The 25853-nt window shown below is 36.7% G+C and overlaps 2 protein-coding genes across 2 annotated transcripts in view; one reads left to right on the top strand and one right to left on the bottom strand.

Moving 5' to 3' along the window:
- The window catches only part of LOC129002410 (F-box/LRR-repeat protein 16-like), an 89906-nt gene extending 88377 nt beyond the window's left edge, over positions 1–1529 (bottom strand). Inside the window, exon 1 of the mRNA XM_054430191.1 lies at positions 863–1529. Within this exon, the coding sequence (XP_054286166.1) occupies positions 863–1498 (636 nt within the window). The 5' untranslated portion in view covers positions 1499–1529. The remainder of the gene's footprint in view (positions 1–862) is intronic.
- Positions 1530–5300: 3771 nt separating this feature from the next.
- LOC129003632 (putative inorganic phosphate cotransporter) lies at positions 5301–21276 on the top strand. Its single transcript, XM_054431930.1, has 11 exons — positions 5301–5491; positions 8797–9011; positions 9223–9921; positions 10417–10504; positions 11223–11440; positions 12143–12295; positions 13759–13891; positions 15501–15739; positions 18129–18265; positions 19942–20052; positions 21172–21276. The coding sequence occupies exons 1-11, from the start codon at positions 5485–5487 to the stop codon at positions 21221–21223; spliced, it is 2052 nt and encodes a 683-aa protein (XP_054287905.1). The 5' UTR covers positions 5301–5484; the 3' UTR covers positions 21224–21276.
- Positions 21277–25853: the final 4577 nt, after the last annotated feature.

A 25853-nucleotide genomic window follows, 5' to 3' on the forward strand; every position in this document is an offset into this window, starting at 1 on the left:
TTCAACACTGAACAGTCTAAATCGGTTAGAACTAATCAGTAAGAAGCAAACAATAATATAGGCACAGCTGGGTCAGACAGAATAGTTGACGTAATTATCTATGATCAAGCGCTTGTAACAAAATAGCTCTTTTGAGACAATGACAACCAAATAATTAATATACCAGAGTATATTTTAATTGGTGTCACACGTTTTTCATACAATTAATTATAAGTTATAATGATGTTTAATGAAAACATTTTGGAATCATTTTAATACATTCATAATCATCTTGTTCGTATTAAATAGACACAGTACGGTACTTTATGTATTTCATCACACATATTATTTAAATTATCCGAATTTGCAACATCCAATGAAGGTTGGGGATCACGGATTGAAAATACGGGTAATTTATTAATGGCATTCACTGAAACTGATCAACAATTTCTTAAGCTTAATCAGTGTATTCGCTTTTACGGAAATTGAGCATTATAAGGCATACATGGTAATTTATATTGTTGTATAATAACTAACTTTTATAAACATATATTTAAGAAATATCCCGATGAATAAAGCACACAACCTAGGCCAAACCTAAATAGGTACTATTTCTGCTTGTATTATTTACGATTAACCCTGTTTTAAAGTCAAGATAATAACAATCTGACCTGGAATTGCATGAATATCGATATTTTTACAGCACCAATCTATTTTTATCATATATTTCCGTTTGTATACAATTTACCCGTTCATCGAAAATCGGACGTAATATTCATGCGAACGTTGGTATTTATCGAAAATGGAAATATCCAAGATCGAGATTACGGTCCTGGAACTAATAGTTTTACCTGAGTGTTTCTAAGCCAAACAAGCCACATACCTGCAGATGGTCCAGTAGCGCCTCCAGTCCTCGGTCGCTGATACTCGAGCACCTCAGACTGAGGGAATGGACGTGTTTGGTAGCCAAGGGGAAGTTGTGGACGACATCCAGAGCGTCCTCGTCTGTAGCGCCCAGGAGACTCAGGGAGGTGAACCCTCGTCGCAGGAGAGACGCGTATATCCTGGCGCGGTCCTGGTGCGTGGTGTCGCGCATCTCCCTACACCGCACGACCGGCATCAACCCGGCCCAGAACCTGGGGGAACGGTACAGCAAGTCCCGCCACTTCACACACACTTGCGCTATAGTCCGTCGCTCCAGGGGGGTGAAGTAGCCGAAGAACTTGGTGAGGAAGCGATCGTCCATCAGGAGATCCTGGAAGGACTGCGGCTCCGGAAGGAGGATCTTCCTGACCGGTTGAGGAGTCGCATTCATCTTCCTGAACCTAGAAGGTTTGTCCGGGGGAACGGTGTTGTTTCCTCCGCAGAACACATTGGTGACACGTTCCATGACTGATGTTTTCCCCGTGGGCGGCTGGGTGATCCCATTGCGCTGGTGGTGTTTACCCCTGAGCCCCAGACCGTTGATGCGTTTGCTCAACTCGGCGCTGGCTCGTTCCACCACCCCTTGGGCCGACATGACGCTCACATCACCGCCACCACACACTACACTCTGCCACTGACTGAAGAGGCGTCCCACTGCTGCCAACTGTCCCGGGCACCGCGACGCCGCGCTGCTGCCAACCCCGCCGCGACTAATTTACCCTGAGATGTTTCTAGGTAACTAATTCATTTCCGGAAAATTTTGTTTTACAGTTTGTTATGAATAAATAGAGAGGTTTTGAGGTGGTCTTAAGATATTACAAAGTTTTAAGAAGTATTTTGAAAGCAATACTTTGTAATCAAAGGTTATACAAATTAAGACAACGGAGATAATGGGTTACGCGTAAACAAAGGTGTATCACATAACCTAATACCTAATGAGATATTGATTTACCTTAAATTACTATTATTATAATTTTACTATGTAAAACTATAAACACCCAAAGATCAAATATAAAATGAACTATTTTGTATATATTGTATTACACGTTATCGTTGACTTTTAGATACTACACACCTATAAAGTAGCCAGTGTAGTAAAATAACACGTTTTTACAATTCCCCACACATATTCAATCAAATCGTACAAATAAATTATTTAGCTTTATCATTCATTGCAACTGTGTTAAACTCAAACAGTTGGTTCAGTTTTAAAAGATTTCATTGTTATAAGTAACAATATCACATATTCAACCAAATGTATGCTTCATTTTAAATAATAATTTCTTGTGTACGGCAAAGTTTGATACACGACTTAGTAAATTCTTGAGTATTCGCAATTTAAATTCAAATTCAGTATGATGAACATTGACATAACAATGCTACCGACACGAAAGTCCTCCTTTTTACTGGGGATGACATCCCTTAGCCCCGTTTATGGCCTGATCGCTAGGCTCGTCCCCTGATGTTGTATTTATGAGACAGCTGTCTCAATCTCCTTAACGATTCCGTCTCAAGTAAACGGATTCTCACGTTAAATGTTATAGATTTTATTTTTTACTGCAGTGATTTGTAGCTTATTCTAGATTCTAGATAGATAGAATTCTAGATGTTTAAAACCGTCTAGAATTCCTTAATAACAAATTATTTTTAATTCTGCGAATTTTATGTTTAAATTACCATTAATGACAAGCTGGAACTTTGTAGTACCTTGGCCCTCGGTTAGAATTACCCATTCCATTCTTATGTTGAAGGTGTAACCACTTAAAGAATAAATATTAATGTAGTTGGCTAGAGCCGACGTCTGGGTGCTAAACTACTTATTTCTACCAAACATGCCAACCTTAACGAAACCATACTGAAAGGATGGCTTACTGTAAGCTATGGCGTATATCACATAAACACTTAACTTCACTATAAGTTAGAACAAATAATAATATGCATTATTTAGTTAGAGGGTTATGTTTATGTATGGTTTTATAGAAAGGTTGTACTGTATAAGTTTTTGTAAAAAATCGCTCAAAATTTTATTTTGCATTTAATACAGTAAGCCACGTGTAAAGAGGCTTGACTAAATTTGAAGAGTTGTGGTAAAACCATCGATCTTTATTAGAGATCGATGGGTAAAACATGTCATTCATGAATCATCAATATGAAGCAATCGATACTATTGCTACACTAAGGTATGTTGTGAAATTCTTTTGGCTCTATAAACATCAAAAGTAGGGGTTTGAAAGTAAGTAGTATGGTTCTTTTAGTAAGATATTTTCAAATTAAATCAAATTAATTCAAATTAAAGTTGCTGTATTTTTAAAACACACATCAGAACCACTTATACACTTTAATGGCTGTCAAGGTCACATTTTCTTCCCGGTGCAAAGCACGGGTATAGCAGCTTGTTGTGCAATTATAGGGTTCAATACTTGTTTACGAGGGAAAACGAATCCAAAATAATACCCTTCCTTTCACCTTTCAAATATAATGTTTGCTTAAGACAGGTGAATAATGTCAAACTACTGAACTAATTATTTTACAAAATAATTCATTTTGATTTTGGATCTACATAAAAAGAGAGATTTACCTACTTCAATCAGGTAATAATTAAAATACCCTCGCTAGCTATTACAGTGTCGATAGCTTAGTATTAAATAAACAAATTTCCAAATTTGGATTAAATATATCCATAAGCAAACTACAACAGTTTATTTATTCTCCATAAGAATAACATGGGAATTTTAAATTTACAATTTTGTTAATTATCTCCGTAACCGTTGGGCTTACAACAACTCTTCAATAAACAAAATTATTTACTTTTTTAAGCTCAACAAAATGGTTTGGAGAGAAATTATAAAATGTTGTGTTTTTAGGATCAAAATGAAAAAAAGATCTTTTTTATCCCATAAAATCCCCATAAACCCCCGTTCCCATAGTCCGACTATGCTGGTTTTAACATTTTTGCTCGAGTTATCGAGCTATCGGACACATATAGATATATATATATATGAATTTGAGCGGATGGTGTTTTTGGCCCCTGGGGGACCTCAAAACGAAAAAGTAAATCGGTCCCGAGTAAGTAAGTCTGACCATGAGACCTGCGGTAATAGCTTATTCCGTCTATGGGAAGATTACTGCACTAAAAAATCTATTTTCATAAACTCATTCGTTTCTTGTTTACAATATGACTGTGGTTAAGATGCCTTTTTTCGTTTGCTTCATGCACTGTTAAATTTTCTTGTTATCGTCCACATTCAACTGAAACATCAGCCGTGAAATTACAATTCACAATAAACCCGTTAAAGAAAGTTTTTCAGCTTAACTGGGTCTCACGGAGCAAATTAGCGATTATGTATAATTATTTTAATAAATTTCTCACCTACGATATTTGGACAAACTCGTTAACCATTACTTGAAACATTTCAAAAAAAGGAACCATGTTAAAAGCTACCAAATTTGGATATAGTCCAACGGCTGTGTATTTCTTATCATATTTGCCACCTAAGAAATTGGCATTCATGATGGTTAAATATTTATTTGAAAATACATGTAATGCGGTTTGTTCTGGAACAAGAAGGAGTTCATTGAGGAAGCTCATATTGATTTGTTTGTCAGTGTTGCCATCTCTGGGACAAAACTCGGGCGCTGAAATTCCCTCGAGGTTCATTGATAACGGAGGCTTTGATTCACTCCGCTGTCCATTCTGACGAGTCAACGATGCGTGAAAAATACGAGTAATATTTGTCATTAAATCATTTTACTAGTAGAATTGTTTAAGTTATGTTTGTTAAGTTAGTAAAACAGTTTACGAAATTGTAATATAAACAAAATGTATTTAACACATAAGAATAGGATTTGGAGGCAAAATAAAAGTCTTTGGAGGCCAAATTGTTTGATTATGATTTGGATCTTCTGTGTAATATACTCATAAACGAATACTTTTTCGATCAAACAGCTAGTCTGCCTTTTGAACTGTAAAACTCTATTTTAGAACAATATTTTAATGAATAAGTAAAACAATTTGTAAGTACTCTTTTTTAATGTTATAATTAGGGAATAGATCTGAAGATGTTAGGAAAAATCTTTTTATAAAATAAAACCAGGAAAATTAAAATTCGCTTAGTCTGCAGGTTTGTTTCATCAATATTCTTTCAGCTTATTTAAACTATTTTAAAAACTGAATCACTTTATAAAATATTTTTGCCCGAATCTATTAGCTATCTGCAAAATATAATGACGTTTTTCTCTTGGCTGAACAAGTTTAAGCATGCGATCATTCTTGCCAATCGTACTCGTAACCATTCCTTTGCCTATTTAATTTCTACTAACCTAATTGACTTATTTTAGTTTGTGCTTCAGATATTCTTGATAGCATTGACATGAGCACTACGAATTTCGTCCACTTATCATAACAATCGCCAGATAAATTAGGCCTTTGTAAACAGCAATTACAAAAATTACGGGAATAAGAACAAGAAAACAGTAAACACTTCGTTATCAAGCAACCCTAATTACCTCAACAAAGCCCAAGTACATAGCAGAGATAACACAGGTTATGCGTTAGATGAAGCTGTGGTCCACTGTGAAAACATGCAAGGTAAGTCATTTGGCGTTTATTTTAGTTGTTTTTTGTTTCAAAAATATTTAACATTTTTTATCTTTTCCAATTATGATACAATGCCAAAATATACGACACTAAGCCTTTTTTGGAGCTGTCCTTTTGGCTTGAATGGTCTCTCAGACTCTATATGCGATGTGTAGATGTGTTACAACTAAACGAATGGGGTTTGGACCTTTGTTACCCCAAAACGAAAAAGACCATATAGTGCAATGTTGAACGTACAGCGATTCCTGGCCTCTATAGTGTGTATACGGTAAGTTGGCGCACGGGCCTATAAGCTACCCGAGTCGGTCATATCCCCTCGGCGCTCGTGGCCGTTTCCTAGAAGAGTGACAAACTGGCACCTCCAATACAATTACAATTTTTAGACTATCTTCATATAAATATGAAAGTTTTAAAATACAAAAAACTAAGAAGATTGATATGAAACACGATGTACGTATTTCGATTAAAAATAACAACGTTAAGCTGAAAAATTAACAATCTTCGGCCATTTTTAAATTGTTTAATGAAACCCATCGTGTTTTAAATCAATCTTCTTAGTTTTTTTAGTAGTTTATGGATATTATACTTATATGGAGGTATTATAAGAAATAAACATGTTTTTAAATTGTATTGGAGGTGCTAGTTGGTCACTCATCTAGGAAAAGGCCACGAGTGCCGAGGGGATATAATGATCGGGTGGCAGGCCCGTGCCCCAACTTACCGTATACACACTGTACGTTTATAGACTACCATCACGATTACTACCATTGCAACATACACTTCCCTATAGAAAATTGCTAGGGAATCACAAGTTCATTCCCAACTAGGAGTGGTTTAATTGCCTTAAACAAAAACAAAAATCAACGTGAAAATATGAATCCATGTCAATATTGTTTAAAGGAATAATTAATAAGGTTTCCATTGTAAAAATATAATGGAAGTTTAGGCTCGTCACACACTGCATCCGGTCCGGTAAAATCGGATCCGGTGTTTTTCACCGGATCCGGCAAATCTCCACACACTGCATCAGGCGTTCCAGTTCCAGCGACCAGTGTGAGTCTATGCGAGGACAGCGGTATTGTGAGTTCAAGAAGTGTTTAACCAACAACATACAGTAGTTTGTTTTAACCAAACTTCCCTAAAGCAATGAGTGACAGTGACAGTAAAGACATCTTCGTAGTTGCAGCAGCTCTTGCTTAAACGTCCTTGTGGCCTAGGTCGTATAGCTCAGGGTACGCCTGCACAATCAGTTTCTCTTCCAATGACATTTTGTAACAAGTCGTACAGCGTAAACAATAACCACAAAACCACGTCTGCTGCTACTGTAAGTGCCCACTGTCACTGTCACGAGGTGAGTAGAAGTCGTCTGCGCATGCGCGAGCTCTCCGGCGTCGGAAGCTTGCCGGAAGCCTATCGCTTCTCGACCGAAATAATTTTACCGGACCGGACCTGAAGCACCGGACCGGATGCAGTGTGGGGACTTCCATTTGAATCAATGGTTTTCGAATTCACCTGATCCGGCATGCCGGATCCGATTTTACCGGACCGGACGCAGTGTGTGACGAGCCTTACTGACGTTTCGGGATCTAGAATCTGACTCCGTCTTTAGGTGTGAAAGTACTGAGAAAACAATAATATCAGTACAGATGCGAAGAATTTCCGGACATACAATAGCTGAAAAAATAATGTATAGTGCATTCAACTATAAAAAGTAAGCAGGAAGGAAAAAAGGGCCGTGACTTAACTATGTTCCATAAACGAATGTCACGACTCATGTTTTTTTTCAAGTGTTTTTCCAAAGTCGATGCCCTGCCGTCCCCAGTGAACAGCTGTCTGCTCCGGGAGTTCTTCTTACTCTAGCCTCCCCACCTGTCAGTGTCAATGTTCAAGTGCAAGTGCAACTAGTGCAAGTATAGATCCCTATGATGGGGATGGGCCTAAGGGCCCTAGAGGCTCTGGCTCTGTGATGGAGAATGAGTAAACATCATTGATTGTTTTTTCTATAGTGACAAATCTTTATGCACTTTTAAAGTAGTTGTTCTTTTATTGGTGAAGTTTATGATGTTTGATTAAGGGGGCCAAAAAGCGCCTGATGATGGGGCCCCAGAGGAGAGCCTGCACTTTTTGAGTGGCGGGGAGGCTACTTACACCCTGGCTACCCTAGTACCTTCTGCTTCATGGCCTTGGCCCCCTATCCGCCCTGGTTTGTCATACCTCTGGTGCTGTTCACCCGCCGGAAACCCCCTCAAACCGTCCTGCCGCATTAAAATTGCATGTATATTGTTGTTATTGTTTTTGAAATGTTTTTTTTCAGCTGTTCATCTCAAACAGTGGCTTGTTTATCCACGGTTTTTCTTGTTGTTAGGTAGGACTGTGAGCCACCCCTCCGCCTCTGCCCATGGGAACATGCTTCCAATTTTGTTCTCTGGTATGCAGGGGCGGATGGTATGGAATACCCTCCAGAAAAGGGGAGTCCAGGGAAACATTTTTGCATCAATTAAAGTGAAAATCACACGTACAGTATCTTTTAATGAATTTTTCGATTATATTTGCTTGTAAATAGTCCATATAATCTTACTTAATTACGTATTCTTGAACGTTGAACAGGTTAAGGCTCTCTCTCCACAACCTCTTGGGCCAAAATCATAGCTCAATTTCAAAAGTGTACTAGACTACAAACATGTTTAAAATATCCATGTAAAACCTAAAACTACAATATATATTTTCACTTTTTAATTTTGGAAAGGTTAAAATCATATTCTGTCATAATTATTGTTACAGATAATTACAGATTTATGTATAAGTATGAGACAAAAAAAAAATCTGTAGGTAATGATAATTATGACAGAATATGATTTTCACACAACATTTACACAATGTTATTTTTTAAATAGGCTACTTTTAAAATTCCCATATATTTAAAATGCACCACCCATAGCCACTGGGCAAAAAATCTCAGCACAAGTGTCGCCCAGTTAACATGTTATTTTATGCCCTGCCCTCCCCCATATAACACAGCATAACACTATGCCAAACCCCCTCCCCACCCCCTAAATGAGTTACGTAATATGTGTATGGCCCCAAAACAGGTATTAAACCAATTTCATATATTAAAAGTAACCCGGAGGCTAACATAAAAAATTATATATATTAATATAATTATTAGGGTATTGCGGTGAGTTTGGTTTTATAAAACGCTGATAGGAAATGTTAGCGATGCTTCCTTAACCCAACCTTGCCAGTAATAAACAATTAACATTATTAATGACCGACTGCTGGAGTAATTGTTGTTTCAGTGTGTGGGTGCCTACCTTGTGTGCCCAGAAGGTACATGATATGCCTGCTGTGCTTCCTAGGCTTGATGATAACCTACATGATGAGGTTCTGTATCAGCTTAGCTATCACAGAGATGGTCAAACCTCACGTTAGAAATATTACCTCAACTGTGCCCGGTCATGTACAGTCCTGTCCATACGACGACAACAGGATACAACACACATCAGTGGATATGGTAGGTAAAGTCAATTTGCGTTTGTTTTGTATGGATCAACGTAAACAATAGTTTTAAGCTAAGCGAGAAAAGAGATAAATGTTTGAAAAAAGCAATTAAATATAAAAGTTGCAAAAAAATTACTTTACACTAATTAAACTTAGCCCATGCAATTAAAGAAATTGTTGTAAAATTTATCCTCAGCTATGACACGAGTTCAAACATGTTTTAGGACAAAGGAGAATTCAAGTGGAGTGAGCGCACACAAGGGCTTGTATTGAGTTCGTTCTTCTGGGGCTACGTGGTGACCCAGGTGCCGGGAGGTATACTAGCAGAGAGAGTGGGTGGGAAGTACACCCTAGCGTTCGCGTTGCTGCTACCAGCACTGTGTACTCTAGCAACACCACTGGCAGTCTACTGGGGCGGCGTCTGGGGTCTCATAGTGCTCAGGATAATCATGGGCTGTGGCCAGGTAAGTGTACTAGCAGAGAGAGTGGGAGGGAAGTACACCCTAGTGTTCGCGTTGCTGCTACCAGCACTGTGTACTCTAGCAACACCACTGGCAGTCTACTGGGGCGGCGTCTGGGGTCTCATAGTGCTCAGGATAATCATGGGCTGTGGCCAGGTAAGTGTACTAGCAGAGAGAGTGGGAGGGAAGTACGCCCTACCGTTCTCATTGGTGCTACCAACACTGTGTACTCTAGCAACACCACTGGCAGTCTACTGGGGCGGCGTCTGGGGTCTCATAGTGCTCAGGATAATCATGGGCTGTGGCCAGGTAAGTGTACTAGCAGAGAGAGTGGGAGGGAAGTACACCCTAGCGTTCGCGATGCTGCTACCAGCACTGTGTACTCTAGCAACACCACTGGCAGTCTACTGGGGCGGCGTCTGGGGTCTCATAGTGCTCAGGATAATCATGGGCTGTGGCCAGGTAAGTGTACTAGCAGAGAGAGTGGGAGGGAAGTACACCCTAGCGTTCGCGGTGCTGCTACCAGCACTGTGTACTCTAGCAACACCACTGGCAGTCTACTGGGGCGGCTTCTGGGGATAAAGAGTGTTGTAAAAACTTATTGTTTGTTGACATTTGGTACATAAGAGGTTATCTGTAAGAAAATAAAAATAAAGTCAATAAAAAGTATGAGGTTAACTGTAAGAAAGGATACATCATCCTTAGTCTTAGTTCGCCTCAATTAAAATTGTTTTCATTACATTTTCATTCAATTTCAGTACAATACATCTATCTTGAGGCTAGATGGTTTATGGTTTACAGTTATCAATGTAAGTGTTGAGAAAGGTGGAACTCTGAGTTCATTATACCTGGTTTAATGTAAAGTCCTGCCCAAGTTTTATCACAGACTATGGCTTGGCTGAGGCACGTTTTCAAAGCTATACCAACAAATGTAATCATATATCAATGGTGTTACAGGGTTTTGTCTATCCATCCCTAAATGCTCTCCTGGCTAAATGGGTAGCAGAAGAAGAAAGGGGAAGGCTGGGAGCCATGGTATTTGCTGGTAAGTAAATTTTTCTCTTCCAGTCACAAATTTGTTCATGATAATGTTTTGGGAGGGCGAGGGGGCAGTCGTTAAAGATTTTAATATACATTTTTTAACCAATACTTAAAATTCCATTTGAAGCTGATTCATTACTGAAAGAGAATTTTTATTGTATTATGTGGTTAGGCTCTAGAGCATAACTCATCTCCTACAAGTATTAGAGGGCTGAACAGGTTGGCTCAAAAAATACAGATCAGTATCAAATACACTGTCTGCCTCGCTCTCGCTCTCAAACAACACACTCTTAGGAGTAAGATTTCTAATTTCACTTTCTGAAGATGTTTGGCAATAGAGAGATGAAAAAAGAGACTCAAGTTCACAATCTGACATTTTTTGGTTCCAAGGAATTTTACACTGTGAGTTTATCTCCTTGATGCCATTGGATATAGGCTATACAAACCTAAGGCTGCTCTGGGATTTTGCGTTTATAGGTATGAAGGAGAGTGAGTAAATGTTTTTATTGTGTATTCAACCCTAATAGAGTCCAGGCGATGTTGTTAAATCTCTCTCTCTCTCTCTCTCTCTCTCTCTCTCTCTCTCTCTCTCTCTCTCTCTCTCTCTCCCTCTCTCTCTCTCTCTCTCTCTCTCTCTCTCTCCCTCTCTCTCTCCCTCTCTATCTCTACCTCTCTCTGGCAGTAAGAGTATGAAATTACTCCAATTCTAAAATTAACTCCAGGAGCAAATTTCGGCAATGTAGTCTCCATGAGCATGGGTGGGCTTCTACTCAGCTGGATGCACTGGTCTGTGTTGTTCTACACATACGGAGCTGTGGCTCTACTGTGGCTCTGGATGTGGCTGCACTGTGGATATAGCGGACCTGAAGACCATCCAGGGCTGACTGACGGGGAGAAGCGCTACTTGCAGAAATACTGGGCCAAGGTCAACATGAAACAGGTGAAAGCCAATTATCGGTAATAATTTCTTATGTCTTTAAACCAGTGGGATTTTGAATTTGTAAGGGAATCATCAATGCCCTGGTCTTGTTACTATCTAATATTTAGACCTTTTATTGGATAGCATTGTGATAGCCCAATGGCAAATGGGAGAGCAATCTTCAGATTTGAAGTTGAGCACTAAAGCCATTCGCCTACCCAGAATATGTGTACTAATACAGTTGAACCTCAATAACAAGACCCTCGATAACAAGGGCCATTTTCAAATCCCCCTCTAATGTAAAAGGTTCTACTGTATAGTAAACTTTTACACCAATAATGATAGGCAAATGACTTGAGAATGGGTAGTTTGCCTTATCATTGCATGTTGAGATCTTGTATACTATCATCTTACAGCAGATAATATATTACAACATTTATTTATTTTTGTATTAAATACAAAAAGTCAACCACACAGTGCGCATATATCAGGAACAATATTTTTATGATGTCTTTGGCATGTATATCTCATCAAATATCACTCAAAATACAACTTCATCAAGGAGCATTCAAAATACATTTTGACTACAAATCTTATAAAATAATCATATAAAAATGTTGACTAAAGTCGCCAAAATCCTACATATTGGTAAAGAGAGTATCATAGTCTTTTATATAGGGACTAAGCTAAGAGTTGTAGTATGAACTATATTTTCTTTGCCAGAAACTGCCCCCGACCCCGTGGCGACACATACTCACATCGGTCCCTCTATGGGGACTTGTGGTAGCTCAGATAGGCCATGACTGGGGACTGTTCACCATCGTCACAGACCTGCCAAAGTATATGAAAACTGTCCTTCACTTCTCCATTGCCCAGGTTAGTCTATGATAGGTCTACTCAAATACCAAGACTTCATACGCTCTGTGTGTCCTTTTATTCGAGCCAGAGAAAAGTGATGGTTCTGTGCTTACTTTGATAGAGACATCTCAAGTCCAGTTCTGTACTGAGTTTGAGAGAGACATCTAAAGTCCACACATTAACGTGTATTATTAGATGTGTTGCTCCCAGCTGAATCTTCTATAGCACTTTTACTTTCTCCCTCTATGTAATAGTATATGGAGAAAGTATTGTTTTTTAAAACTTTTTTAAGTTTGTTTTTTAAGTGGTTATTTTGGTTTTTGGTTTCCCTGAACCCAAATAGTTGTTTTTAAAGTCCGGAACGTGGGTGTGTCTGTATGTGTGGATGTGTACAGAGCTTAGAGACCACACCTGTGGTCCGATTTTGATTAAATGTGGTATGTGGGTAGGTACTTATGGTCCTAAAAATAACTAGACTCCTAAACTAAAAATAACTTGTTGCTCCTTATCTATTGTATCTCCTGGCGTTTTTTATACACTTTTTATGGTGATTTCCCCATTAAGCCCCACAAAATAAGAGAAAATTTAATTACACACAAAAACGACCCAAATGTTTCCGATTAAAATGTAGTATGTCATAGTCCTTTTGATTATAAACAAATTTGTTAAAAACCCCTATTTCTGTAAAAATTATGGTTCAAGAGTTATTATAGTTTATGTGTCTTTCCCATAAAACCTCAATAAAAAACGCAAAAATAGAATTTTTTTAAACGTTACTGCAACGTTTGTGACTTTTCCTATAAAATATCATAGTGCACTTATTCTTAAGAAATGTTTTTATTAAGTTACATTATAGGATAAAGAATGCTTTTATTTATTGATTTATGCCTCATGGGCGCTGGTCCTATGCATGGAACGTTTTTAACAAAACAAGGAGTGAGCCAGTGTACAGTACAATGACGAAATATAATGATAATTATTATCTATTACCGGGATGCGAACCCGCAACCTTGTTGCCGGGAATTTGTAGTTTGCCATGCTGCCAACTGAGCTACCAACTTCAATCAATTGATGATTGATTATTGATTTTATTGTACTCACTCATACGATATGGATAGTGTTATTTAACCTATGTATTTAATCATAAAAAGGAATTTCATGAGTAACTTTACATCAAGTTGATAAAACTAAAATTAAAGTGTTTAACTAACAACGGAAGACTAACTATTACAGCAAAAGTTCTCATATTTGGAAAGAAAATAATGACTTCAAATTAATCAACAGTGATGTAGTGGTGCGGGAACAGCGTTCCCACTCAGTTTTTTCCAAAGAACCTATATATTGGTAAGCGACCTGTATTTTTCTGTGAAAATGGTCAGCTTTCCCACACTGGAAAAAGCAAATGAGAAAAATATACATTTTAATGTATTTGACGTAAAATATGTGTCAAAAGCAGATTAATCTTAGTTGCTCCATTTCAGACCGGGCTGAGGTCTGCAGCACCATACTTAGCCATGGTGTTTACTGCTGTCTTTGCAGGCACTCTGGTAGACTTTCTGTTAGTCAAGCAAGTTACTTCTGTGACCGTTTCAAGAAAGCTGTTTACAACAGTAGGTAGGTGATGGAAATTAACGTAACGGTACGTCCAGAGTGCACGCCGATTCAGATTCAGATTTTTGGCGGCAGGAATGGCACATGCATTCAAATTGAAGTGGCCGTGCTGCCGGTTTCCGAGCCCGCATGCAGGCACCTGCTTACCAAAATGAATTCTTCATTCTGGTTTCAGATTCCGATTCAGGTTTTGCTTGTACTGTACGCATACTATTTAGTTAAATAAATTATGTTTTTATAGTAAAATATTTATTTTTTTCATTCTTACTTTTGTGGTTACCACTAAACGGTCTTCAGGATTTTTTTGTTTACGGAGGTGACACCAGTTTCTTACAATACGTTATCCAATTTTAATATACGTTTTGGTGGTTTCACTCAATGCAATATAGAAAGAAACTATATAATTTCTATCTATAGGAAAAGAGATGTATAATATCATTAATATCATGAACATTGAACACCATTTTTCACTGGCTGTAACTTCACAACAGTTTCAGACGCTATAATTTGTTTAACGCATTATTCCTCATCCCACAATTTCTAATTTCATAACAATGACTGACTTGTTTCTTTGCTAACCGAGTCAGTACCGGCGGCGTATTTCCTGCTTCCACTGTGGCCACCAACAAAATATCTGACTCAGATTAACCAAGCACCGAAAATCTGAATCTGAATCGGCGTGCACTCTGGACGTACCGTGACTCAGTGAAATACTTGACTATGGAGAGTACTAGATATCCCATTCCCAAATTAAAGTAAAAAAATATAGTAGTTCAATAATACCACCCTCGGAGTGGGATGATGTTGGCAATCACTGATTTCTGTTTTATACACCCAATTTTTATACCAAGCTACTAAAAAAAAAACAAATTACTATACAGTTTCTATAATTTCAAATTAGTTTTTAAAGTACAGTTCCCTATGTATGTATTGCCAGCAGAGAAATTAGCATTTTGACAGTAGTTTACTATGTGAGCAATTCATCGAACTATACGTTCTATCTTATTGAAAATGGGACATAGAGTCTCCCTCTGCTATAGATGGGATATGTCTACTTGAGTATCAAATAGTCAATGTTTCTACTGTCACCATTAAGAGAAAATTTCTCTTTTCACCTGGTAGTTAACCTTTTATTTTGGTTTGCACTGGTCAAAGTATGACTGATGGTCTAATCTTTAGCTGGATTTTTTGTTAAATTTCTTAAACATTATTAATGAAGATGACAAACTGGTGGGTATTGAAGTGGCTCTAGCATGCAGTAGGGATGGTTTAGCTCAGAAAGGCTACTGAACCTGAAATAAACATTAAGAGAAGAATATTGAATACAGCACCCCAAAGTCAGTAAAACCAATGATTTCTATTCTACAACCCTTCTGAAGAGCCCCCTTGAAAGGGGCAAATATCAAATTAACAGTTTTTTACGTTTTGTATGCTATCAAGTTAATAGACCCCTTTTCTTGAGTAAGTATCAATCCCAACTTCTTTTTTTAATTTCTTCCTAATCCAAGATCTCTTTTCCTAAAAATAGTAATAACTTTTGTTTGAGAAATAATAATCTTTACACTGTTTCTATATACTTTTTGTGAATCACCTATATATAAACGTCCCACAGCTTCATTGGGCCCTGCTCTCGGTATAGTAGCTGCCTCCATGGCCGAGTGTGACAAGCAGATAGTCACTTGGTGTCTGGTGATTGGGATGGGACTTATGGGCTTCTTCTATCCCAGCCTCAAGGTGAACTGTCTGGATCTCTCTCCCAACTACGCTGGCACTGTCATGGCACTTGTGAACGGTATTGGTGCGTTGTCCGGCATCGTCACACCCTACCTTGCTGGCTTGCTCATACCTGATGTAAATAAAAAACATGGTTATTGGATAGACATCATTACAACCATATAAAGTTCTAAATGAGAAGTAGTACTATTCAAATGTCGTTAAGAATGTAGCACAGTGGGTACAAGGGCCTTAGGAGTTTTGTTAGGAGAGCAGATTTATCTGAGTAGGAGTGAGTCCAATCTGGCATAAAAACTAAACTATATACACAAATTATAATAGTCGAAGAGATCCTTTACCAATGTGAGACAAACATATGAAGTATTTCTTGATTGTCTGTGCTTGAGAGAACCTTCCTTGGTTAAAAATGAAAATTCTGTAGGTGATAGTGAAAAAATTTAATTTTTGTGTTAGTATAATTTTTTGGTGATTTTTTGGGGTTAGATTGGTCTCTTTCTCATTCAAATAAGTCTGCTTTACAAAAAAAACTTACATCATGATTGAAATGGCTAGATAATACATTTTTAATTTTGTACCCTTGTAGACAAGATTTTAAGCGCACAGTAATTAAACACTTTTAGATCTATTGACAAAATTACCAAGCTGTCTGCTAGAATAAAATGTATCTAACAAAAAACCACTAAGTGGTAACACTTTCCCCGCCAAGTCAGCAATCCAAAAAAGATAATAAATCATTACTTTTTCCGCCAAGAAAAACAATGTAATGTATGTAAGTTTGGCAACTTGGCGGCAGACTTTTGCTTGGTTTTTTTCATTAAAGTTACGTTCGTGGATAATTTCACAAATCAACTTCTCTAATTAATTAGTCCAACTAAGTAGGTACAATAATTTCGAGGTAATCAGTAAATATAAAACCATCACTATTATGATTTTATTAAATGTGGCACAAATAAGGTCGAAATTTTTAAAATAAGCTCTCACCTAGCAATGTACTAATGAAAGAGATACTTGCTCAATGAAACTAGTTTTATGGTATTTTTTAAAGTGATCGAGCAAAAGTCTGCCGCCAAGTTGCCAAACTTACATACATTACATTGTTTTTCTTGGCGGAAAAAGTAATGATTTATTATCTTTTTTGGATTGCTGACTTGGCGGGGAAAGTGTTACCACTTAGTGGTTTTTGTTAGATTTTATTTATTTTTGTGGAAAATTAACAGTTAAAATAAAAATCCTCTTTTCTCTGATATATAGACCACGGCACAACTACATCTAATTTAATTTCAATAATATTGTTTGTGTAGAACTAAATTCTACATTTTTGGTCTTATCTGCTTTAAACAGATTAACAACTTGTTGACACACGTACCAAAATTTCTATTTAACAAACCCCCTGGGCTTAAACTCAGTTTCAAATTTCATCAATGGTCATCTTGAACAACATAAAATGCGTTGGTGTTACATAAGTGTTCTGATAATTAAACCCGTATATCTAAAGACTAGTGTAAATTTAGCCCTTATTAGAGAAGTAAAATGTTATCAAACAGATTAGGTTTGTTAGAAATGTTAGAAATAGCATAAGGCAAAACAAATATTGAATAACTCATTTATCCTAAATTTACATCTCACTTTTTAATTGCTTGTTTAACATACGTAGAGTGATTTTCCCGATTGTTTTATTTGTTTTAGTGTATCAAAACAAAAAATAAAACAAACCTTAGTACTAGTACTAAGTTTCAAGTTCCCAGGTTTCATATGTTTTGATAAGTAGTATTAAACTGTTGAAAATGACGAGCTGCTGTACCAGTGTACCATCGACACACTGCAAGTATCGGGGAATATCACTGCTCTAAGTAATATTTTATATAGTAAGTAGTTCAAATAATTCAGTATACCTGAAAAAATATTTTATACAATTTTTAAAATAATTTTTCAGCTGTTCCTAAGAATTTCTCTAACATTTAAATTAATTGAGATTTAATCGCAGCTGGTCCTTTTTTTGTTTTGATTTTAATCCCATGTTATTTAAATGGGCCAAAATCGTACTTAAAGGCTTGCCAAGGGTTTATGGGTCAACTCACCGACTTGAGACCCTCAAAAGGCACATCTACACGTTAAGGGCTATCAAACAACATAAAGAACATTAAAATTGAGCCAGTGGTTTGGGCTGTAGGTCCGTCAACATTCAAGGAGAAGGAGAACACGGAAAATTTGTGAATTTTCAAACTAGTTTTTCTTGGCTCAAACACAACCGTTTTTTAAATTCTTTTTTATTTTGTTGAGAATGAGTGTCCCTATCCAATAGATGAACAATTATTTTAATAGCTTTTGTTTCTTCAGAGCTTTAGACGAGTAAAAAAACCAATTTGTCATGTAATGTATATATACACTGCAGCAGCTGTGTACCGCTGGGGGACTTGGCGGGGCGGAATGCTGCCTCGTTCCTTAATTCTATTTTTATTTGTAGTCTTTCCCAGAAATTTTAGATAGCCTAAATTTTTTTTGCCAGAATACTATGGAGCAGTGGCGCATGGTGTTTCTGATAGTGGCAGCAGTGTTAGTATTGACCAACTTGGTATATATATTTACTGGCTCAGGGGAAGTACAGTACTGGAACGACCCACCCCCTCGGCCAAAAGAAGACAGGTAGGTGTTGTGTAAAATAAAATTGTCTGTTTTAAAATTTATTTTAAATGTTCATTTGTGAATGTGAAAGGAAAGATTGTTATTCAAATTTGGCTTGGTCATAAACTTAGCAAAATTTTATAGAAATCAATAGTTGTTAACATCAGCAATTTTTTTAATGGCTCAATCGAAATATTTTTCTAAAACTGGCCACAAATTTAACATGGGAATGAAATGTCTAGTTATCGCTATCATTGCTTGTCAAATATGATAGTGTTTCTTGACTAAACTCAAACAAAATTTCCAATCTATTCTAACGATTTTGAAATCTTTGCAGCAGTAGCACCCTTTGTTTGCCTAAAATATTGAGAAATGTTCGGCACAGTTGAGAAATTGTGGGTGGAAATTTTAACGCCTTGCCAATGTTGGCCCAACGAGAACTTGTAATTGTTGGCCCTCAAAGGAAAGAATCGTTGGACCTTTGTTGGATTTAAGTATAAAACATTCTAAAACACATTTTAACAATAATTGATTTATTTAATACTGTAAGAAAATAAATGCTATGGCAGCAGAATATGTGACGATTTCGAAGAAAATTAGATCAATAAATGTAGTCAGATGATGTTGTGATAGTTGCAATAATCTTAACATATAATTGTCTAATATCATGCAAATAATTTCTTTTATTAAATTTTTCGAGCAAATTTTTATAGTTGAACAGTTTAAGGGAAAAGAATAATTAATCATAATATAGCAATAGGCCAAGCGTGAAATGTATCCAGGGAAGCAAGGGGTGAGCCATTACAGTAGGTGAACTGTAGGCCTACTGATAAAATTTTTTCGGCAGTGGCCAGGATCCGAATCCGAATGCATCGCTGCCTTGGGCCGAAGTCCTTGAAGCTACCGACTAAGCTACCGAAAACCGACTCGCAAAATCTTTATTATTTTGTGTTTTTGTTTTTATGTAGGGGGATGGTTGGTCCTATGTTGGAAAAATGTTGGTTGGGCCAACCGTTGTCCGGGTGGAAATTTTTACCATTGACCAACCATGGGTAAAAACAATTATTTGGGGTACTTTACCTGTGTGGTTACTCTCCTTCTTAAATAGCCAGCTAATATGACAAAGTAATGGTATTTATTTAGTATAGTTGGGAGTTGGGATGCAGGAAGAGTACTCTCTTATGCTGTTGAATATGGTTTTCCGCAGATGATCAATGCTTGCTACACTGTTTTCAGTAAGAAACACAGCCCACATCCACATACGCTCCACCCATACAAAATGTTTGTACCCATAGCAAGCTCAGATTTTACTTTCTTACAGCTGCACAGCTGTCTCTGTCTGTACGTCTCTGAAATCTTCAGTCTACCCCCTGAGTACAGCTAATTGAGGTTCTAAAACCTGTATGACTATAGACATCCCAAAAACAAAACAACCTGCGCAGAAACGAAAAGATCACGTGGTTCGCGCCGGTAGGTGTGGCGTACCCTTCAAACTTGCGCGGCTCGAAATGGCCCAGGGTTCTTTTGTTTCTGGTATGTCTATATTTATTTATGTATCTATTGTATCATGGTTAATAAATTATCTTCAGTTAAAAAATCGATACTATCTACCTTGCAAAAAGCTGGCACTGAAAGAGTTAGATAGGTACTCATGGAGGGTTTCAACCTTAAAACTAAAACTTGGTGTATGCTTCCAGGTCAGGATTGAAGTTTCAAAGTGAGAAGAGGGTTGTGACTCTAGTGGATGACTTGACATGTCCCACAGACCATGGGTTTAGGAAAACTGTTAGAGAAGTTGTACTGCCCAGGTAAAATATAAAATTGTAAATATAAAGGTTACTTACAGTCTTCGCAATCCTGTTAGTTGAGCACTACGGCCGTTTCGGAGATAACTCCATCGTCGGGTGCGTAGTCATTATACACTAATCTGAGCTATTTAACAATTTTTATAAAATTGTAAACTTGTAGCCAGTCATAATTGATTGTTGGAGTTAAAAAGTGGAGTTATTAGGTATAAACACAATGTTTTTTTTGTTTTTTTTTAAATACTGTACCACTATTTTAATTGTTTAGTAATGTAAGAGTGCCGTAACTAGCAAAATAACAACAGCCATTAGTAACTTAATTTGGCTTAATAAATAAATATATTAAACCTTAATATATTAAATTTACCATATTAAACCTTTGATTTGTATCCTACATTACAAGGCTTAATATAGGTACTAGTATGTGAACAGGTAACCTAGTGAATCAAGGGGCAATAGGAGCATACTGAATGAGTACCAGGGAATGCATTCATTCCACAAAATATATTTTTTTTGCTTGTTCTCATTGAGTGTAGAGCCACACTTTCAACACTTAAGTTCCAAAACTATTGACCTAAAAGATATTTGTCCTGATTGAATTTGTAAATAAAAATTTCACATTTTGAGTAATTTTAAGCCTGAAGAGTTAAAGCCTTCCTAGAAGTTATGAGAAACAGTGCTATATGATCTAGCATGATGTGATATCATTTCATACCATTGATTGTTTGGTTCATATATCGTCCAAATATGCTGTCTACGATATGATATACAAAATTTAATAGATGTAACAAAAAATCCTTAAAAAAACCTGGTCCTTATTTAATATTTCAGTTAGTTGTGTACCAAATGGTTTAAAGGTTTTATAATATTAGGAAAAAACTGAATGTCTTTTAAATCTAATTACGGTATATAGTTATAATTATTTAGCTTCATGGAATGATATTTAGTCAGGAGTAAGGAACAAAGCTATCAAAAAACTAGAAAAGAAAACCAAAAGGGTCAGATTATTAGAGAGCACTGATTTAAGCCTCTTCCATACTTATCTTAAAGCCCATATTCTGGTAGACTTAATTAAGTATATTCTTAGAATTTATAATTTTGTAATAAATGGGTTTGTTTCAGGGTTTATGAAACAAAAAGAGAACGGGATGGTAAAGAGGTGAAAATAAGATGAGAAATGTGTATGACCACCTAGACTCAGGAATATTGAATTGTGAACAATTAGAGATTAAAATGTGTTATGTTGTATTTATTCAATTTATTCAGTGCCTTGCACAAGTGATAAGCCAAACAAAAAGATATCTATAGCAAAAGAGACAGAAAGGAGAACAACTGTCAGGCTCAATTTGTCAAGCCCATTTTCCTATTCAGGGGGTAGTTATGAAAAACTATGATCTTCCCCAGATGCAGTTCTTGGATAAAGTGCTCACCGTTCGGGTTATGAAATGTCTGTAAACATACACGAGCTGGTTTTTCAGTCATGCAAAAAACTGTAAATAAGTGCTAATACAGCACTAGCTGTAATAAGCTAGAATACATAAATTACTTTATATTAATTTTTGTGTAAAATATAAAATCAAGTTCCTTAAAAAAATATATATATTATTAGTAAAGCCTGTGTAAAGATTATGCTTTGTATTTATTTATGACTAGCAACAGAGCCCGTTGTGGTTAAATACAACGGTCTCTAAGAAAATAATCCTGGTTACTACCTGTTGCTCAAATTCAAGCAATTGTAAAGTTTATCATAAAATCCGATGACTTAAAAAGAGTCTACTCAAATATTATGTAATCAATCACTCCACTCCAGTTATTGAAACTGAAAACTAATGCTCACTCCATTCCAGTTCTCAAAACTGAAAACTATCTCACTCTGAAAACCAACGCTCTTGTGTTTATCATGCGTTTATTTCAATTGGCTAAAAAAATGGGGATCAAAGTACCTAAATTAGAGTAAATCTGTCCATACAACCTTTACAACAAGATTATACACGTGTCCTCTAGTTGCCTTAAATAATGTTCAAATCCCACAGAGCAATGAGCGTGGGCGTGTTGAACCCGCGGATTATACCTGATGGGCGTGTTGAGCCACGGGTACCGCTGGATAGGCGTGTTGGACCCCGGCACCGTCAGACGGGCGTGTTGAGCCCCCGGCACCCCCCACATGGGCGTGCTGAGCCACAGGTACCGCTGGATGGGCGTGTTGAACCCCCGGCACCACCCGCATGGGCGTGTTGAGCCCGCGGGTTACCTGATGGGCAACCTGAGCCACGGGTACCGCTGGACGGGTGTGTTGAGTCCCCGGCACCCTCGCATGGGTGTGTTGAGCCTAAATTAGTCTATGCTATAGTGTTTAACAATCTGTCTTGTATTTATTCTATTTTCAGAAACTGAACATTAAATATCAGATTATTGACCAAACAGATATTTTTGAAGACGACTCTGTAGTATATGCATATTGATTTACACATTTAATATTTGTATTGGCAACAGTGATGTTCACTTGAATAAATTAATACCGTTGGTTGAACATTAACCAATCACGGATGGCGTCCTATACCTGTCCCGTATGATGCTTCTCCTTGGCCTGAGTTACCCGCTACCTACACCAGCTTCACTATGTAACGCTCCATCACTCATTTAATGTCAACCGGCGGTATTCAGTTCATTACAATGTGCCTTCTTATTTTACCCCGGTCTTACAAGTGCTTTAAGTAGTGTGAAGAAATAGTTCAATGAGTACGAACATTCTAGACTCTTTGATACCAAATGTACTGAAGAACATCAAGGTATGTATTTTTTAATAATCCACCATCAGCTTTACTTGTAACACCTTTGGTTGAATGCTTAATTTGGTTTTATGGGGTTTTCGCAAAACTAATTTGTGTTTATTACATTTCTCTGACACCCACAGATTGTTTTTTTCAAAAGGCTATTTCCAGTACTTTATCTCAATTGGTACCTCTTAACTTTTAGAAGTGGACTATGTATTAAATAGAATAACAAATTACGGTACACTGAAGACTACATTAGCAAGTTAATTTTACATTCGATTCTAGTCATTTTTAATCGTTTGAACATTTCCTTGTTATTCTATTTTTTTAATTTCCCCCGTTATAAAATAACTTTCTTAAGTTTAAGAACTAGCTTATAAAAACTCATAAATTCAGTTTGGGTATGGGATTTTTTTATTTTTGCAAGTTGAGAAGCATTGGTTACAAACTGACATTGCAATGAGTAAATAGTGATCGTGTTTCCTTCAGCAAAGCACCACACAAAAGTTTTGATGATAAATTCTTCATAGATTATTCTGCCTTCAGAGCACCTTTGTTGTACCTCCCAAGTGTTGATTTTGTTTAACAGTTACTTAATTGTCAGTTTGTTAATTTCCTTTATCATCCTTTAAGTCCTGATCAGCAATATAATTTTCCCAAGTGCATTCCCACATCACACCAGTCCAGGGCCTTTCTCTTCTATTCCCTGGACTGAGTCTTTTCTTCTTCACTGAGTCCAGATCGGGACCCACAACCTCAACTCCTTCTCGCTTATTGGTGGTGGTGGTTGTGGGGGAGGATTCTGGGTGACGAACCACCAAGTCGATACAGCGCCTATACCACAAACTATGCATTTTACGTTGAACATTGTAAAGTTGATCTGTTGCTATTAAATGTTCAAAAGAAAATGATTTTGTTTCTAGGAGACAGAAATAGTTGAATTTTTAGTCTCCATGGAACCAAAACTTACTAAACTTGTGGTAAAAGGTGGTAGAATCCAGTAGTAGGTATTGTATTTGGTTTGGTTATAATTTTTACTGGATCTTATTTCAACTATAGGCCTAAACTATTTTTTAATATTTAACTTTATTTATAGATTTTTTTTCATACTGTAAAAACTAATCTGTAAAGATAGATGTACTCTTTTACATACCTTGCTTGGATTTTGAATTTTTCTTAGCCTGTAAATGATGAGTTTTAAGTTGAATGTTATTCCTGATACTGGAATTGTTTAGTGAAACATTTTATAAATTCAACAAAAAATTTTAAATTTTTAAAAAGCCATATTTTGTGATTGGAAAATGAACCTAACCAGAATCAAACATTTCTTTGATCTAAAAAAATGGTTATGTATTTAGTGGATTTTTGAGATTTTTCTGGTCAGGCATTACTTTAAAGTCAGTTTTTTAAACACTTAAGAGTACGGTGAAGTATTCACTCAAGTAAACATTTGACAAATGAAATTTGAAATCCTTGAAGTTGATTAACACTATTCTGTGGCGTTTAAGCTATGATATTGGTGGCTTATTGTCGATTGATTGACTATTACGACAAAACCGTTAGTTAGGAAACGACAACTGGACCACTTAATTTAACCATACATAGCCCAGTAACTTTAAGTTGAAAATTATAGCCAAAAAAGACATGAAAGTTGTAAAGCTGATTTTTGCATGGCGATAGTGTTTGATAGGAAGGGTGTTTTCTGAAAATCCCCGAATTTCCCCCCTTGCTTCCCCTTAAAACCCCCCTCCCCCCAACACCAGGTTGAAAGTGTAGTAAATCACTCTTTTGATGTAAATGAGCTATTTTAAATAAATGTGAAATGGTAGATTAGGTCAAACCTTGGTTTTGCAGTAGGTCTTAGGTCAATATGTTTGGTACAAAACGTTTTACCCGTTTTATGAGGTTTCCAAAAATATATAACAATTCAAATTGTTACCGAAAGCCATTTAAATCCATGCTTGAAAGCAGCCACAACGCTCACTCAACGCATCATTCCAAATTGTCCTAATATTACCAAATGGTTACTTTTTATTTATGTACAGTATTGTTTACATAGGTACCCTGTGAGAATGTTTAACAAGGAAAATAAAAACACTGAATTAAAAAATAGTAAGAAAATAAGTGCACTAAAGGATTGAAATGATGTAATTTGTATTTTTAAGTAAAGGCAAATATATGCTAAAAAAGTTTACTTATATTATAGGCCTACAGATGAAAGAAATACACTTAAATTAATTAAGGTATAAATTATCATATACAGCTCAACTACAGTATCTTTTCCCTCATCATCGTCAGTTCCTTGTTCCTTCGTCAATAAGTGTGTGCATTTATACAATCAATGCCGCGGCAGTTTGAGCACATTGTAGTGCACACAAGACCAGCAAGTTGAGTTATTATACACCGATGGTTTACAGTCACACTTCCTGCTGCAAGTATTCTTGCATATTTTGTTGAAGGTGGGCCATCGTAACGATCAAAAACAATTTCTGAACGATTTACTCCAAAGTGTGATGTAATATATATATAAATACTAACTTACGAGTTTTGTTCGTAAGTTGAAGTTGATGGTCGAGGCCAAAAGACGTGATGCAAAAGATAACCACCATCGACAACAAAATACGAGTTAACAGGTGTGACATTAGATAGTACATGGAGCAATAGCCGATAAAGTTTCTGCTAGGGCTGGATTTAGCAGTTTTTCTCATAGAAGGACCATCAAAAAGTAAAAAGTGAGGGTGGTTTGGGATCCGAGCGAGTTCAAATGAAAGATATTCTTTGTAATCAGAAGGACATTTATTTGAGTATACATGATATTCTCATAGGCCTAAAGAGTAGCTAAGGGTCGACCAAAACTACTTTGCCTCTAACTTTGATTGTGCCACTCATGGCTGACAGAGGCACCACTTAATTTTTCCGTTTGATATTGGTAACATCATGGAAGTTATTTCCAAAAATTTCACGAACTCCTAGACCAACTTCCTTTGCCAAATCACAGTTTGTTTACTGTGTGGTCAGCTACAATCCCAG

This window comes from Macrosteles quadrilineatus, unplaced genomic scaffold (assembly GCF_028750875.1).
Source record: "Macrosteles quadrilineatus isolate MER2022 unplaced genomic scaffold, UCM_ALF_1.0 Scaffold_9__3_contigs__length_116548681, whole genome shotgun sequence".
Taxonomy (NCBI): Eukaryota; Metazoa; Arthropoda; class Insecta; order Hemiptera; family Cicadellidae; genus Macrosteles; species Macrosteles quadrilineatus.

What these genes read in the sequence shown, in the direction of transcription:
- LOC129003632 (XM_054431930.1), top strand. An exon ending in TAATCATGGGCTGTGGCCAG is followed by an intron (nt 9,922 to 10,416) that starts GTAAGTGTACTA and finishes ATGGTGTTACAG; the next exon opens with GGTTTTGTCTATCCATCCCT. An exon ending in AAAGCTGTTTACAACAGTAG is followed by an intron (nt 13,892 to 15,500) that starts GTAGGTGATGGA and finishes AACGTCCCACAG; the next exon opens with CTTCATTGGGCCCTGCTCTC.